The sequence below is a fragment of the Tubulanus polymorphus genome, chromosome 4, assembly GCF_964204645.1.
Source record: "Tubulanus polymorphus chromosome 4, tnTubPoly1.2, whole genome shotgun sequence".
In the NCBI taxonomy this organism is placed as follows: Eukaryota; Metazoa; Nemertea; class Palaeonemertea; order Tubulaniformes; family Tubulanidae; genus Tubulanus; species Tubulanus polymorphus.
This window is the reverse complement of record NC_134028.1, coordinates 16481718-16500153: the sequence shown is the minus strand read 5'-3', so window position 1 is coordinate 16500153 and position 18436 is coordinate 16481718. Positions and strand designations below refer to the sequence as shown.

The following is an 18436-nucleotide window of genomic DNA, read 5'->3' as shown; positions in this document are numbered from 1 at the left end:
ATGGAAACTTGACCATGGGGTCCGATATTTTAACAATTGACTTTGGGAGGAATATTCCTCCCAAGGTCAAACGAAGAGAATTTGACCTTCAGGTCTGATATTCAAAGTATCGACGTCGGGAGGAATGTTCCTCCCTATATCAAACCATGGACGTATAATCTAGTTTATACGTCCATGGTCAAACGAAGGAAAATGGACCTGGTCTGATATTCGAAATATTTTCATTTGTCAACTGAAGGAAAATGAACCCGAGTCTTTGATTCAAAGTATATTGATTTTGGGAGGAATTTTTCCTACCACCACTAAACGCTATAACCTGAAATTTTAGAAAGATAGGTGTTTTGGGTGTAATTAGTTTTTTTAAAGCCATAAAGCCGGTAGATTTATGAATTTCGAGTGATACGATACACAGTGTTCGAGGTAATGAGACGGTATGAGACATAGGCCTACATACAATTTTAGAAAACTAAATAGATTTTGTATTTTCTTTGTCTAACAGTAAATTGCTTTAACTTTGTTGACAATCAATTGTAATCAGATTGTAATCAGGCCCTTCCCGATAAACATGTAGAGGGGAAATCGTAATTAAAACACGTGCATAACATAGAAATTAAGTTTTGATTATACAGGGAATATATTAGGACTGCTTACAAATTTTCACTAGACTGCGATAAATCTAAATAGCTTAACGGCACGAGTTTAGCTAATTTACGGGTTTAAAGGTTCATTTTCGGAGTCAATGGACGTAATTTGATAAATGCATTCTTTAAATGGAAATTCTATAGTAATCGATACAAATCATTTATATTAAGTGTTTTGTGTTAATTAAGAATGGTCATTCAAGGATTAAAGATCATTATGAAGCTGATACATTTCATTCGTGTGGATTCTTCACTCATTACTAGCGTTAATAGGAGATTCGCGTGTCACGCATGATAAAAAAAAATTATTCGAGTCGTATTTCTTTCATTTACGGTCGCAAATTAGCCATTGTCCTAGTGCATTATTCTCATTTATACGTAAAAGTGTATTCGGTATGAGGGTTTGTTTCTTTCTTCACTCCTTTATATACAATTCAGAAATAGGAGTTGATAAGGAGGTTTTTACTCCTAACCGAACTCAGTTCCCATTCAGTTCAGTTCAAGTTTATATGCATGGAGATCTATGAAATAAGGGAAAATACAATCCAGCCTACTAGCCACTGAACGTTAGCACCCAGAAAACGTCAGGAATTTGCAGAGAGAAAACATTATGTTACAAAAATATTGGATAAAATTCATTCTAAACATGCGTTACTAAGCCCAGAACTCCAGATATCGGGATGTTATGTCTAAGGCAGATTTCTCCCTTTGTGACACAACCATTTAATTACTCATGTGACCATTATGTTTAAACACCTCTCACAATCAAGCTTAAGATTAAGTGGCCTGCGGTATGAATGCTTTAGTATTGATTCATATAGGAAGCATTATAGTCTTTACATTGAAATTAGTTGATAGAATGCATCTTACTTTTTCTCGACTTAATAATTATTATTTGATTGACATACCACGGATTCGGAAACTAGTTGATTAAAAGCACAAACGCATATAGTCGCTATCCTGTTAATTAAATCGACTTAAAAATCGATTGATTATTATTGAAATGATGAAAGTTGAAAAAGACAATCAACGTTTTTATGAGATATATGTTTCGTTGTTCGTGATATTCAGCATACAGTACACCAATGTCCAGTAAAATTTAACAATTCAAAGTTATTACAAAACTTGCAAATTCTAATGTTTATTTAGCGGCAATTTTCCCCTTGCCATTTTTCCAACGTTTATCCAAAGATTGAAATACTTCATTAGTACTAAACTAATACTAAAAGTTATCGCACTGGTAAAATAATATTTCAAATTTCAATAGTATTTCAAAGATATTTCAAATAAAAAGTTTCAATAATTTATCGCATCGCACAGCAAAATCCGTGAAATACATTTTTGATTTACGGGTGCCTCATAGGCCTGTCATCGCTTGTACATTGTCATAATGAATTCTCTTTAATTGAGCAATATTTACTTAGGACTTAATCACTGACTTTCTATAGATAATGAGCTATACAAAGCCTAAACCGATAAAATTCAGTGGCTTGTTATTGTCAGCTTGCTTGTATACCAAGCTTCGCTAACATAAACGATGATGTTGCCCTTTTTACTGAAATCTTGACGTATCAAACCATAAATAAATAAAACTGCAAAAATTGCTTCAATCGTTTTTACGCATGAGGAATCGATCTTGATTTGAAAGGCACTTGTTGACGTGTGGGGAAAAATTGAAAATTTTCACAGAAATCCTTTAAAACGATTCCAGTTATTTTGGACTTAATTTTGCAATACAAACGAAAACATACCAGCGGCAGCAAATCATAAGCTTTTTAATTGGTATTCTTAGGGGATTTTTACCGGGGAATTTCGACCATTACCGTGTAGACGAGCCGGTAACAAAAACCTTTGGAAACAACAAATTATTCGCTTGTATGAATTTACGCCACTTTTGATAGGACTGCCTAATCAAATATTTCAATCATGAAGATGGCGAGTTGACTGAGCCCGAGGCGCACAGTCGATAGTAGTTATATAGAAACAACACACATAATGCATTTTCCTTAAAAGTGTTTGATCTATAGAGATTTAATACAACTTGTCATCAGTTCAATTTCTATAATGCGATGACCTATGTATGAAAATATGTTTTCTGTTTGTTTTACGCGTGATCCAGGGGGATAATACCTTCGCCCAAACGTTCTACACACACATGATACCATTAAATGAATCCGAAATATATCCAGGCCTAGAGTTCATGCTGAAGGATGAAGACTAAGAATATCTTAGCAATATGAAAATATGTTTTCTGTTTGTTTTACGCGTGATCCAGGGGGATAATACCTTCGCCCAAACGTTCTACACACACATGATACCATTAAATGAATCCGAAATATATCCAGGCCTAGAGTTCATGCTGAAGGATGAAGACTAAGAATATCTTAGCAATATAATTTTTAGAAAGAGATTTTTGTCCACTGAAGTTTAGAATAGCACGCCGGACTCTTTGTTAGGATCGACCACAGTTCTATAGTGAATTGATTACAAGTAGTTAATTTAGCAAAACAAAGTAAATTGTTCATTACAGTGCATTGCTAAGGGTTAGTTGTAAAAAAACCCCAGAATGTTGGAAAAATGGCCAAGGAAAAATGGCCAGGAAAGAATGGCCAAGGAAAAAATGGCCAAGGTAATTTGTCCAGGAAAAAATGGCCAAGGTTAAAATGGCCACGGAAAAAAGGCCAAGGAAAATTTATGAGAACTACTGCCAATGTTAATAAAACATTAAGCTTTCAATATAATGACATCACATATTTTTCATGGGGCTTAAAACAATTAAAATCGGTATTAATGAATTCAGAAATGTGATGAACTTACATTTCATTTCATTGCATATAATGAATATATCGAGAACTATCATGCAAGTGGTCAATGAATAAACTTACTAGTGATTAACTTAAACTTAATAAAATAACTAAGTCAATAATTCAAAACATCTAAGTAAGCGAGTAAAAATCCCCTCGGTAAAAATCCCCAATTCTTCAAATTAGGTAGTCCCCTCCCTTTGATTATAAGTAGATACAATCTTAAGGTCAATTAATTCGTATTATTGATACGTATATCCAATTTATTCATATTTTACTGTCGAACACCGTAAGGATATCAATATGCCCATACAAACTATGCTATTTAAATTAAAACATACTACAAATTAACCTTTCATTGATACTAAATTAGTACATATACATGTAGTTATTGCACAGCTTAGTGAAGGGGTTCATCGCACATTTCAAATATATAACACTAGCTTGAATCTAAAATATTTAATATCAAAAGTACGTTATTTCTAATAATCCATGGCATCGCACAGCTGAAATTCAAAAATATTCCAGTTCGAATCTTAAGATATTACAAATAAAAGTTTATTACTCTTATTACTCTTATTAATTCTTACAATTTATTTTATCCGTAAGAATTTATCGCAACGAAAGATTTCATTTAAAAGTTCAAACATATTTCAGTCTCATTGCAAATTCGAGAAACATCGTGCTTTGACATGTTCTTGACAATCACCAAGTATGAATATTTGGGGGATTTTTACCCAGGGTATGTTTACGTAGGGTTTAGATTTTTTAGATTTCTACATAGGAAATCTTTACCATAACATAACAATCAACACACATACATAACACACAAATCCGCGTATACGCTAGAATCCATACTGTTAGCAAAAATCACTAAGAATCGCAATTTGCTCATTTTGTAATATTTTTGAAATCGTCCAATTTTATTGCAGAGATTCCCCGATATATCACGAGTAATGAAACAGATATCACGTTTAAACGTAGATTTTTCTTTTGTTTTGAAATCCATAGAGCAAACATTGGAACCTAATGTTATTGAACATAAAGCTCCCAACCCTCCCTGCATTTATACATCGAGAAATCCTACTCGACTATAATAGGCTTTTTATCATGGTGTAATATAGCTTGTGCAACAGGACGTCACTGAGTCATTACGTTAATTGTGAGGTGTTTATACATAATAGTTTCGTGAGCAATTCATATGGTGGGATCATAATCGGGAAAGATCCGCCTTAAACACTTTATCGCCTTAGGGAGTTTGTGCTTCTCGATAAAATTCCCCAAAAATAATTCAAAATCGCCCTATCCAATATCTAAAGGCCATTCAAAGCAATATATTTTGTCAATTCATTTTGAATTTATTCATAATCAATAACATATTCTTAATAGTAATGATTTTATTATTAGGAATCTGATCTAATATATTTCTAGTTGTAAAATGTAGCTGTCGGATTTACGAGCAATTATCACATTAATGAGATGATCGCTCGTAGGTCGGATGGATGGACATATTAGTGTGTACCGGTCTACAGTGTCTTTAATCAAAGATTCCATTTGATATCTGTCGTATTTCTATGAAAGAGTACAAACAGAAATATAAACCCTCTACAGGGTACAAATCAGAAGTTAAAACTAGGACAATGGCTAATTTGCAAACATAAAGGGAAAGATTTCTCCCAACAATCATGACCCACATAAGCCGCGATCACACGGAGAGGATTTGGCCCGGGCCAAATTAGCACCGATCAGGCTCGGGCCAAATTTGGTAATTAAAGAGCGCGTTCACACGCAAACCATTCACTCGATACTAAACAATGCTCAAACAAAGCGAAGTGGATCATTTACGGTGCTAGTTGCAATTCAAACGCAGTCATTTGTCTGGTGCTCGGGCCTGGTCCGACGTTTTTGGTCGGGCCAAATTTGGCCCTGGCCAAAAATACACGTGTGATCGCAGCTATAGAGACGATTTGTCGGGGCTAAATTGGCTCGAATCAGGCTCGACTTAACAATGCTTAAACCATGGAATCTAAAACGAGTCCATACTTAAACCAAGCGAAGTGACTGACTTCCAGAACCAGTTTAAATCAACACGCTTAATTTGACTCAGGTCTGGTCCGTAGTTTTTGGTCGGGCGATTAGGCACGGGTCCATTTTGCGCCCATTACTGTTTTTTTTTCGCCAGATCTCTCCGTCCCTACACCTTTTAACTTGATTTTTATCATCCACGTATTTAAATTTCGATTCTTTCAGCTTGTGTTAATTTTATACTCATGCAAAGCACACTGATTACAATTTGCAGCAGTGCGCTATATAATGAAATAAGTAATATTGATTATAGTTAATTATAGTCAAAGACTCAAGATCAAGTAAAGAAAAAGGAAGATGCATTCTAACAACTGATTGCGATATGAAGACTATATTAGGCTTATTATTAGAACCTGCACTACAGCTATTCAACTTTCTATAAATCATTCGTCGCAGACCTTCAAATACCGTGTACATTATCACTCAAATTGCCTAAATATGTCTGATGTCGTCGCTATAGTATACTACTTATTAAAACAATTATTACACCAATATAATTAATATATATATATATACCTATCATTCTAAAAGCTCAGGTTTAAGCGTTTAGTGGTTTGGAAGAACATTCATCCCAAAGTCTATATTTCGAATAACAGACCAGGTCCAGTTTCCTTCGTTTGACATTCGGAGGAACATTCCTCCCGAAGTCGATACTTTGAATATCAGACCTGAAGGTCAAATTCTCTTCGTTTGACCTTGGGAGGAATATTCCTCCCAAAGTCAATTGTTAAAATATCGGACCCCATGGTCAAGTTTCCATCGATTGACATTGGGAGGAATATTCCTCCCGCAGTCAATTTTCACAATAGCGGTCCTCTTAATTGGTGACACTCAAAGAACGCGCGGCTCAGATTTCTATTGTGCTCCTATCGCGCGCTGCGCGTGAATCACTTACGCAATATTTTCTGTAAATGTGAAGACCTCGGGGGCATTATGTTCTCTAAAGCCCAATATTATCCCAAATTCAGGACTGTTAATAGGTTGATTTTACGGCAGAGTCGACATGTTTCAACAATTTTTAACTGTTCATTTATGAATATTTGAGGACTTATGAACTAAAAATTAGTTAAATTTTTGATACATTTTGAGAGTCACAAAACATTTGAGACTGCGTTAAAAGGGCACCAGTAGGCCTATGTGATAATTCATTATTTCGCCAGTCAACAGCTTAATCAATGATGCAGAGTATCGCCGTCTCGTACTATACTGAAGGAATCAAAAGGCGTTTTTACGAGCATCCGATTTTTGCGTTTGATTTCGTGAACGATTTGCTCCAATCGTGCGATCGAATCAGACGTTCGTAAAAATGACGATGGATTTGGCTAATCACATGACATAAATATGGCGAAAGAACTTGAAGGCTTCCGAACCTGAAATGCAACCAATGTTAGTCGATGTTGTGGAAAATCGGCACTATCTTCATTTTATCTTTATCTTATTAAATGAAAATTAACGACATGAATCACAATACAAAATTGCCCGGGCAAGTCTTAAAGCCTTTTTAGTGTGACTCTGTAACTACTGCATGAATTACCGTGATTGATCGATATCGTCATCTCGAACTGATCTCGTTCAGTTCACGCTGTTGCATAAAATTAAAAGCAACCTTGTCTGTATCAAATTTATAGTATTTTAGCTAACAGATGTTATATATGATGGAATATTATTAAAACCATAGGTATGGACCCCTCCGGCCAACCTTTGTTTTATTTGGAGAATATGGAACGCTTTTTGTATCGTTTCCCCTGGAGGAAAATAGAACCCGGGGAACATAGGACCCGGGGAACATAGAACCCGGGGAATATACCCCCCTTGATAGAATAAATCAAGATCTTTAATGATGTGATATTATCAAAATGCTTCACGAATGCATGTTGAAATCAATCAGCATTTATTGAGCACAGGTGGTTGAATTCAGTTTCAAAGCTGGATCACATCAAAAACATTGTATAAGTACATACATAACTGCCATTTGCCAACGGGTACGAATAGTGCATGCAACACCCAACGGAACTATGAAAGCGCCAAACAATTAAGGTACATCAGTACTTTTTCGTGGAAGCCCTTGTGGATCCACATATCCGGGATATGTGTCGCGCTCCTTCAAAATAGTCGCATTTTATCAACTGATAAGAATAACTGAAAGAATGTTCCGATACCGGGTTTCGGAGATATAGAAGAATAAAAATACATAACTTTTTGCGCTTTCCAGTGCGACATTTAAACCAGCATTTAAACCACCCGTTGTCGCTGCTTTGCAGCTATATTTTTTCTTATTGTTTGGTTATTCCTTGCAGCTTATCATTTCAACGTTTCGTACAAGTAGTAGTTGAATAAAGTAAGTACTTAAGGATGAACCTAGCATCGAACTTATGATTATTTTGATTTTATTTTCCGTGTCATTGAAATTCGTAAATAAAGGTTCAACCTTCATAGTATACTGTACGTATCATAGCTTCGATAGGGTGTTATATGTCTACAATACAAGGATGAGTCCTAAAGGGTCCTCACGGGTAGGGGTAAAACACGGTTTACTTTTTCTCTCAACTTGCTGGAGATTAATGAAATGGTACGACAATCTCCACCAGTTGCTATGGGACTTAACGATCTCTGTACCACATGTTGTGGTACCTCGTTCTTCTCACTAATGCTGTGCCATTGGATCTTCTATGTAACTGGTTCCTTTCGCTGACCTGCCTATTCCTTATGTATATATTAACTACCAACACTTCTATCTGGTATGATCAAGCATTTCTTTATTTTCTCTCTACTGCTTACATTATCTATTCAGCTTTATCCCCAACTCTCGCGTACTCTTTCATCTCTCATTTGTACTCTCTCTTATCTAAAAACCCTTGACTTACATACTAATATATACATTCTTCACCTTCATATACCATGACCTAACTTCACCAAGAGTCTTAGTGTCTGATGTACCACAGGTTGGTTACACTAGGATCGTAGAGCGACGGAGATCACTGGTGGAGACAACCACTGCCAGTGCTGGGTGAAGACCTAACCCGCTTCTATCCTTACCCTATTTGGTGTATCTTTTCGTTGCTACTTCCATTTTACTCCCTCCTGTACTACACTAACCATTCCCTTAAAGTCCTTAAATGTAGTTACTAGAAGCTTCTTTCTATTCAACATACTCCTTCTTTGTAATTCGAGCCATTAACATTCAGTGTGCGCACCAGCACACATGTATTGTGCGCTATCGTACCCACTGCACACATACTATCTTTTCCCATACACATAAAACCCTAAAACTATTGCTGCTACACTACTATCTACATTCATTCTTGAATAGAAGAGTATATATTTTGAGCAACGTTTCGGCTAAACACTATTCTGTTATTTCATTTTGCTCTCAGTACGCCTGATGATGGCTAATAGTGATTAGCCGAAAAAATATATACTCTTCTATTCAAGAATTGATCATCTTTGACTGAATCTTTGTGGGATTTCACTCGTTATCTGCATTCATGCTTAGATTTGCCTGACATATATGAGTCGAACAACATTTTCTCATACACAAGCTGTGGATTAAATGGAACTTAACTCTCAAAATTAAACGAGTCAATAAGTAAGATCTAATAATAGGACGTTTGTCTAACTATATTGATTAACAGCTTAAATTATACATCACACATTCTGCAAGAGTACACAAAACAAATCAGTTCTATATTATATGTGTATATCAGAATCAATAGTTTAAGCCACAGATTCTGGCTTGAAATCTGGTTCCATTGCTTCTTATTCTAATGAAATCCCTTTGCTTACCTCGGAATATCGTTTAGCTGAAGAATAAAAATTTGGTCCCAGGAAAACCAAGTAAAGGGGGTCTACTGTACATCCGCAGTTGACTTATTTCTCTTTGGTTGAATCAAGTTATTACTGAAATAGCTTTCGGATAGCCATTTTATTTTGTTTTAAAAAATTCTGTCGTTTAGCTATTCTGCTGCAAATTTCACAGTTAAAGTTCATTGGTAGCATCTGATCGTACATTCTTAGCCCGAGTCTAAAAGGAGAAAAAAGTGCATTTAAGTATGAAATACAAGAATAGTGGCCATTACACCCTTGACAATATAGCCTATAGGGTAGTTTGAAAACACCGAGGTCCGAGGGAACAGCTACATTTAATAAATACTGAAACATACGATACGCCCAGTACTTGAGATTATGTACTACAAGTCAAGAATTGTTCACAGTGTATGTCCTTCTAAGCAAATCAACTTTGCCTATGATTCCTCCTCTTATAGATAAGGTGTGTCCAATTTAGATTACGTCGGAGTCAATCCATTCCATGCGCACGATGAATTAAAACGAAATTTATAGATCCCTCTTTTGTCCAATAGCCGCTTCATCACTATAACTAGCTGCCAATTTAACTCACCCCCAGAGAATACCACAGTCGCCCATCATGACGTGTCGACAAAAGAAAAGCTGCTTTCATATAATCATATTTCATACATTTGAAACGTTTAAATAAGATTTTCTGCGTCGCGTAGAAGTAAATCATATTCTTGGAATATTCAGTATAGTCTTTAAAGTTGGCTTGCACGGTTTGTGAATGGGTTTTCTCTCATTATGCTGCCTGTATGCATTAAAAGTCCGAATTTCAACCTAATTAATTTGTCCAAGTATACTCCACACATAGGCCTACTATTTATGCATGTCTCAATAACCGGAACTTATGTAGAGACCAAAGCACGGTACAGGAATCGGCAGCGGACACCAGCCCGGAAAAACAAAACAAAACGCGTATTGTCGGTTCCTAGCACGGTTTCAGCGTTTTTCGGAAATTCCCTGAAATGTCAGCGTTTTTCGGGAATTCACTGAAATTTCAGCGTTTTTCTGGAATTCCCGGAAATTTCAGCGTTTTCTTTTCAGTGTTTCAGCTTTCAGCGAAGTCCAGGGATCACATAACGACGAAAACACCAGCAAGCTATTATAGTACGGGGATATCGACACATTCAAGTTCTGGAATTACTCGTTTGATGGTGCTAGTCAAAACCGGAAATTTGAACCTAAATCCGCCATGTTTTAGTTCATTTGATATGAAAATCTCTCGCTTCAAGTTTTTAATGAGCGTTTTTTTTTATTACTATGTATCGTCATGATTGATCCTTCAAATACGATATCCTACCGTTACGTTGGATGCGATAAAACCTCACTGCAAAGGCTATAAATCACTATAAATGTCCTAAAATGATCAAAAAACATTTTGCAACAACGGACGATGTAAAGACTGGTTGCCAGGTATCACATGGTGGTTGCACTTGACCGCCAAATTTTGATTGTCGGTTCGAGTCCTGGTGCTTTTCAAATTTTTATTGGATCTACGATTGAGATCAAACAAATTTCGTTTACCTCTAATACCTCAAAGCCCCAGACTTTCAATGAACAAAGACAAGATTCTCAAGTTTATTTTTGTAGATTTATAACGGTTGAAACATGGGCTGGGTAACGTGCTGGTAAAACATATAATGTCAGGAAGATTTTTTATAAGGTCGATTATTCAAAAAGTATTGCAGATAATCTGAAAATTTGTCTACCTTCATCGGGTATGGCCTTTCCAATAACAGCAACATTGGACAGTTTCTATAATGCTATCATGCCCAATTCTTTTTTTTTGTATTCAATGTTACAATGTAATCTTAAAACTATTTTAAAGCAATTTTACCAGAATATTACAATGGCCGTTTTAGTGGTTGATATATTTTCTAAGATATTTTTATATCAGATTTACAATATCCGTCAATTATTGAAACGTGATTTAAGACAGTCAAAATTCATTTATTGAATAATAATATGTCAGCAATAGAGCCAGTTACCATAAAAACAAGTCAATAAGTAGTTATTAATGTTACTAAACGTTCTTTTCACACTATTAGTCATTTCATCATTTGTGAATGAAATGGTTTGAGAATGTAAGATAGATTTTGTTCCGCGGTTCCTTTCTCCTGCCGTATCCTCGAGTGAGATTCTGGCCCGTGGTCAAGGATCCACGCACACAAGCCACCAAAAGCCAAGAAATCAAAAAGAAATCCATGAAACATGCTGCATGTGAGAAATTAACCTACTAACTATACATAAGCCTAAAGGTCCTAGCTCTCCCTCTAGCCAAAAATAGCGCTTATCTCTGCTATCTCGAGAGGGGCGATCCTCGAACTCCAAATGCGGCCAACCGTAAGAACGAGCAACGAACGTAGCTCCACGATCGACAGAGAGCTGGGCCCCTGGTACTGATAGTTATCATTTGCATGTGACCTTTTACCCAGCTCTCGACGTCATGATACCTCCTGCTTAGTTGCTCACTCCCCAACGTTTAATTACAGTATATCTTATCTTACCTACATGTCGAGAGTTAGGATTACAGCCACATTTTCATTTATTGGCTTCTGTCCTTTCCTTCTGTAGAGATTGTAGCAGGAGTAAAACGTAATGAGCCTTTCAATTCCCAAAAGTATTCTGGCCTACCCCAATTCTTAGCGTATTTTAACAGGTTATATACATTTTCACGAATGTCATTCTATATTATATTGTAGGATATGATTTGGTGGAATGGCTGATAGAAAAAATGCAAATGCTAGATTCAACAGAAGCAGTACACATGGCTAACCTTTTCTGTCAGTATGGATATATATTTCCGGTTACCGAATCTCGTAACATTTTTGTAAAAGATGATAATTCATTGTACAGATTTCAGGTAAAATATCGTTTTGAGTTATTCCGATTAACTATGAATGTTCCACTCTTAATAGATATTGCTAAATGATTCTTTCAGAGTCCGTATTTCTGGCCATCCAAGAACTGCAATCCTGATGACATAGAATATGGTGAGTAGGGGATACATTTGATGATTTATGTTATTAGGTAAACGTCATTACGACTTTACTAATGACAAGGACAATAAGACCATTCAAAAGGAATTGGCTATTTCAGATGACTCAAACCCAGGTTCCTATTTTTCGTTTCTTCTGTAAAGTTCGGATTTTCTACCATCAACAAATGAACTTGAACTATAAACAATTTTATACTAATGGAAGATCTGATTGGATTCGAGTCCCACTTACCTCAGTGTACTCTGGATTGATTTTTAGTTCCGATTTTTAAAGGGCTTTCCCTGGAGGGAAGGGAGGCGACTTACAAATCCCAAAATTCCACACAAGCCTTTGTAAATTAGAGAAAGAAAAAACAAGAGACAACAGAAAAGAAAAACTATATTCTTGGCATATATTTATCTATATATTTATTTTTTGCTTCAGTGAAATAGATTTGCACAACAAACAAACAACAGTCACTGGGTAGGCCCTACCGTACCAACAAGTTTAAATAAAAATACTACTTAGAATCATAATTACTACAGTCTGAATGTGAGTTAAAATATACTGTTTACCGGTATTTATAATAAAGAGAATTCAATAGTCACATTACTAATACAGAGGGTACTTTCAAGCATCAATAGGCCCTACCAGAGACAATTAGGCCTACATGTTAAGACACATTCACAGTCCTCAAAACATTTTGTTAGAGATAAGCACGGAGCTAGTATGTACCACCACATATTGCAGGTAACAAATTATTGCAACACCTAATGCTATACTCTTAAATTGCAACCTGGGCGGCCTTAAAATCACTACAGTCAGTAGATAACAGCGAAGACAATGTCGAATTGTCCGCCATATATATGTCATTCAACATGCTAATGTAAAATGCTAATCCGTTATACTATCTGCAGACGGAACGGTCTGGTTTTGAGTCATCTGAAATAGTCAGTTCCCATTCAAAAACCGTGTATCTCATCACGGTTGGTGATGGGTAAATCGGTGACGAAAATTGGGTAGATATAAAATATGCGCTCGGGCGTCTAGAATGATCTACGTATGTTATATTTCTATGGAAAAAAAATTCACGCGCCCGCATCAGTATCTTTGTTAATATAATCGAAACCGCAATTCTCGACTTTTTTCAAACTTGCTACCCATGTAAGGCATCTCTTGGGGTAGAACCATATAAAAAGTTTGGTGGATGAGCTTCAAATCATGCACACCATGCAGGGACAATATGAAAAAGGATGGATGTTGTGATATGCTAATAAGCCATGTGCTTGCAAATTCAATTACTTTTCGATTCATTTTGCACCAAATTCAAGTCAATTTTGTACAGGTTAAAATGAACAAATCTAATTTAATTTCGTTTAGCAAAATAAATCGCAAATCAATGAGTGCAAAAATAATAAATTTAAAGGATTTGCTACTGCCCGTGTTACTCAGAAATTACAATTGTACTGTCTCAATAAAAGCATGTGCTCCAGAGCACTAGACTGAGCAATGTCCTCTCCTATAAGAATTTCTCCCGGTAAAATCAAAGCACTCCGGATGCAATTGCCTGTATGATTAGTGGAAGAAAGCCTATGCTCCATCCAATAGCTATGACCCCCTTGGCTTAATTTAAAGTATCACTTGTGTCTGGAATTGTCCACCCAACTACGTTGTATAATTTCAAAGGGAGTAGACGTGTGGGACTGTGCCCCCAAACATAAACAATGGTGATGTCACCTGGTTATACATACATAAATCAAAACATAGCATTTTATATACACGTTTGATAGTACGCGCGTTACTGTACACTAGCTTGAATCTAAAATATTTCAAATCAAAAGAACATTATTTCTAATAATTTTTGGCATCGCACAGCTGAAATATACCACAGTTAACAAGAGTCCGCAGTTCAAAAATACTCCTGTTCGAATCTTTAGATATTACAAATAAAAATTTATTATTCTTATCAATTCTAACAATTTATTTTATGCTAAGAGTTTTACTTAAGAATTTATCGCAACGAAAGATTTCATTGCACAGTTCTAACATATTTCAGTCTCATAGCAAATTAATAAAATTGGAGAAACATTTTGCATTGGAGATTTTTACCTACAACCATATTCCTATGTTTTTTTGAGGGAGATATTTTGGTTCAGATATTCTGGATATGGGACTCATTATCATCTCTAGCTACGGTAGATACTTTTCTCACTTTGATTATTCGCTATATATTATTACATATCACGCAAATACGCTTGAATTTATACTGTTAGCAGATATCACAAAGTTTGCTCATTTTGTAATAATTTTGAAATCGTCAAATTTTATTGTAGAGATTCCTCGATATATCACGAGTAATGAAACAGATATCTCATTTAAACGTAGATTTTTCTTTTATTTTGAAATCCATAGCAAACATTTATAGGAACCTAATGTTATTGAGCATAAAGCTTCTGGCCCTCCTCGCATTTATACATCGAGAAATCCAACTCTAAACTATAAAAGGCTTTTCATCATGGTGTAATATATATTATTTATTTTCGTCAAAATAATTATAATACTTGTATGACAATCTTTCATAGATTTTACAGCTGGCGTTCTATCTCAAAATGTACATACATATCTTTTTCATTTAAGTAGCCCCAAGAAGCAATTTACGTCCCTTAAACATCTGTCGGAGAAATTTTCCAATACGCTTTAAGAGATTGTTGGATGTTGTGTTCATCAAATGAATTTATGAATGCTCGGATTATTCCAATAGTATTGGGGAAGAAAATTGCTTCTTGGGGTGTTATAGTGGATACAGCATAATAAAACGTGGTACTCGTCTTCGATTTGATTCGACTTACAGCTACACAAACGGCTTTCGCGTGGGATCCGTGGCCTGGTCCATCTACCACTTTCTATCATAAGATCGTGGCTTCCACAGCGGAATTTACTGAAAGCAGTTACTAAACTGGTGTCATTAATATCAAGGTATTTTTCGTAGGTAAAGGATGACTTAAAATGCTTATAGGTATAACATTTGGGGCTGGTTTCAATAGAGTGGGACCAGTTTTGGATAAATTGGTCTTTAAGTCTTTGCTCGACCAGTTTTATAAGAAAGGCGGCATTTCCTGCATCCTGTGAAAATTCCCAAGACCTAAATTATTAAATAAATCACGCATTTTGGATGCCCATTTGATTTTGGATGCCCAGTTAGATATGAGAGGGTTGTTATTAATCTGGTTCAGGAGGAATTGGTAGCTTTTGTGGAGTGTGGGGCTTTCAGTATTTTCAGCCAGAATTTGGTAGCAGAAATTTGAGCATGAATATACAGCGGGAAACGACCAAGTTCTCCGTAAACCATAACATTAGGAGTACTACTGCGGACACGAAGCTAATATTTGCAAAATTTTAAATGTATAGACTCAATAGCGTTAAGATTATCAAAAGCCCATATTGGACTACTATAAACTAAAACAGACTTGACTAGAGAATCAAAAATATCTAGTTTAACCTTAGGAGATAGAAGTCTAGCATTCAGCAGGTACTTTTTCAGCTAAAAGAAGGCTCGCGATCCTTGATCAGCAAGGGCTTTGATGGCTGCTGTGTGTTTACCATTATTTGATATCATAAGACCCAGATACTTGAAAACCGAGACTTCATCTAGTGCGATACCGTTATAGTTACAAGCTAGAGCATTTCTGGTATTTCTTCTTAGTCCTATTTTCATAACTTTGGTCTTTTCAGTATTTACATTGAGTCTCATCTTTGTACAATATTCAAATAAAATGTCCATACATCGCTGTAGAGCTTCAGGGGATTCTGCTAGAATAACAGTGTCATCTGCGTATAAGAGGATATAGAGTTTAAAAAGTTGCAAATCGATCCCTGTGTGACCATTATCAATGAAATATTGCTCCATGTCGTTGATATATAAATTAAATAATACAGGGGAGATGCATTCGCCTTGTCTGACCCCGATGGTACATTTAAAGAAACTGGATATGAACCCGTTATTTTTTACACACGATTCGTTGTTGGCGTACATAGACTTTATAATATTATATACCTTACCAGTAATACCAGCTTCTAGTAATTTTTTCCAGAGAATATCATGGTTTATTGAATCAAAAGCTTTGGAAAAATCCACAAACCCTAGACAGGCGTTCTTTTTGTTGTTCTTTACACAATAGTCAATAACAGAAGACAGGACGAATGATTGCTGTGTTGTACCATTGTTTGGTCGAAAACCAGCCTGGGAATTATTAACAACATGATAAGTTTCAGTCCAGTGAATAAGACGTGTGTTTAAGATTATAGAAAAGATTTTTCCAAAGCAACTTAAAACTGTGATTCCGCGGTAGTTGTTTGGATCGGAAGTCGATCCTTTCTTATGGATTGGAGATATACAACCCTTACTCCAGTTTCTGGGATAAATACCAGTCTGAAGTATAACATTGAAATGTGTAGTTAGAGTAGGGGATAGAATATCGGCTGCTGTAATCAGCATTTCGGGTAGAATATTGTCTAATCCGGGGGATTTGCAACGTTTTAAACACTTAATGGCCTTGAGGACCTCATCATTAGTAATTGGTATATCCAGTTCATGTGGCGTATGTGAATCAATTCTATCTTGATCAGTAATTTGAAAATCGGGGTCAACCACAGTTTCTCCATTTTCATGGCTTAAATCGCTGAAGAATCGTTCAAAGTCAGGAGTCGACTGATTTTGATCGGAATTTACATTTTGAAAGGATTTCAGGATTTTCCAAAAGGACTTTGAGTCGCTATCTTTTTTTCTGATTTATGTTTGGCCTTAGATATTTCTTTCCTATAGGTTTTTCTCTTGGTTCGTAGATCTTGCAGGTTATTAGGGTTTGGATATCTGTAGTATAAGCGATTCGCTTTACTAAATTGATTACGTGCGACAGCGCAGTTCCTATTGAACCAATGACGACGGACACGCCGCCGTCTCACTGGTCTCGGATTTTCACGAGGTAGGGTTGAATTATTGGCGTCATAACTGGCTAGTAGGACCGACGTTATATTGTCCGTCGCAGAATTTACTTCGTCAATGCCCGGGTTTTGATTAAGGATTATACAGTCAATAGATGAGGTCAACTGGTCGTGGAATTCGGTGCGACGGACAGTATCAATAAATTTGTTTTCAATCTGTTCATTCCATACGTATCGCGCTGGGAGTTTGTCGTATCGTTGATTTGATTCTTGGTGATAAGGGGCTCCTATCGTTTGGGCTTTTTTGAGAGAGATGGATAGTGGGGCATGGTCAGAGAAATATTGACAATTCAAAATCTCAAAGTTTCCGAGGATGCGAATGGCTGAGAGGTTAGCTAGGCAGTAATCAACAACACTACAGCCACTGGTTTGAAAATTTGTGAATTTACCAATGTTCTTATCCTTAAAGGACCTCCCATTCAATATAATCATTTCCGTACCTTTACACAGTTCTAGTAGCTCATTGCCGTGTACATTACGTGCTCTGTCTAAAGAGCTTCTTTCAATTGAAAAATTGATGTTATCATCCAAAAAAGACAAAATGTCATTATTTAGCTCGGGATTATCAGTAAGATCTTCGGGTATAGCATCATGGATAAGGCCCGATTTACTCGAAGTACGGGCGTTGAAATCCCCCATGATAATTACATTGCCCTCGATACTATACGCTAATCCTTCGATCTCTAGCGTGGCTAAAGTATCCTGGCGCAAGCGCCGATTGTTATCAGCAGGCGAAATATATGCTAAACAAATATATGTGTCTTGATTCAATTTGAAAAAAACTTTATCGAGCCTTATCCATATGATATCCGGATTATCAGAAGAAATAAACTTTAAGCCGCATTCTAGTTCGGATCGATAAAGTATAAGGAGACCACCTGAGTTCCTTTTTGCTCTTGGTGGTTTCTTTCGGGTACTTTGGAAGTAGGAGAATCCATCAGGGGTGTGAAATGTTGAATCATTTTTGTTCCAAGTTTCCGAGAAAAGGGTAATGTCATTTGTTGCAACTATTTTATGAACGTCCGGTAGTTCAAGTTTACATATTCGGGTTTTGTCGATCACAGTATGCAGCCCATGA

The 18436-nt window shown here is 36.2% G+C and overlaps 1 protein-coding gene across 1 annotated transcript in view; it reads left to right on the top strand.

Annotated features, from left to right (window-relative positions):
- Window positions 1–18436, top strand: part of LOC141903423 (regulator of G-protein signaling 7-like) — a 269965-nt gene that overhangs the window by 47881 nt on the left and 203648 nt on the right. The window contains exons 3-4 of the mRNA XM_074791538.1: window positions 12082–12242; window positions 12321–12372. Of these exons, the coding sequence (XP_074647639.1) occupies window positions 12082–12242; window positions 12321–12372 (213 nt within the window). The remainder of the gene's footprint in view (window positions 1–12081; window positions 12243–12320; window positions 12373–18436) is intronic.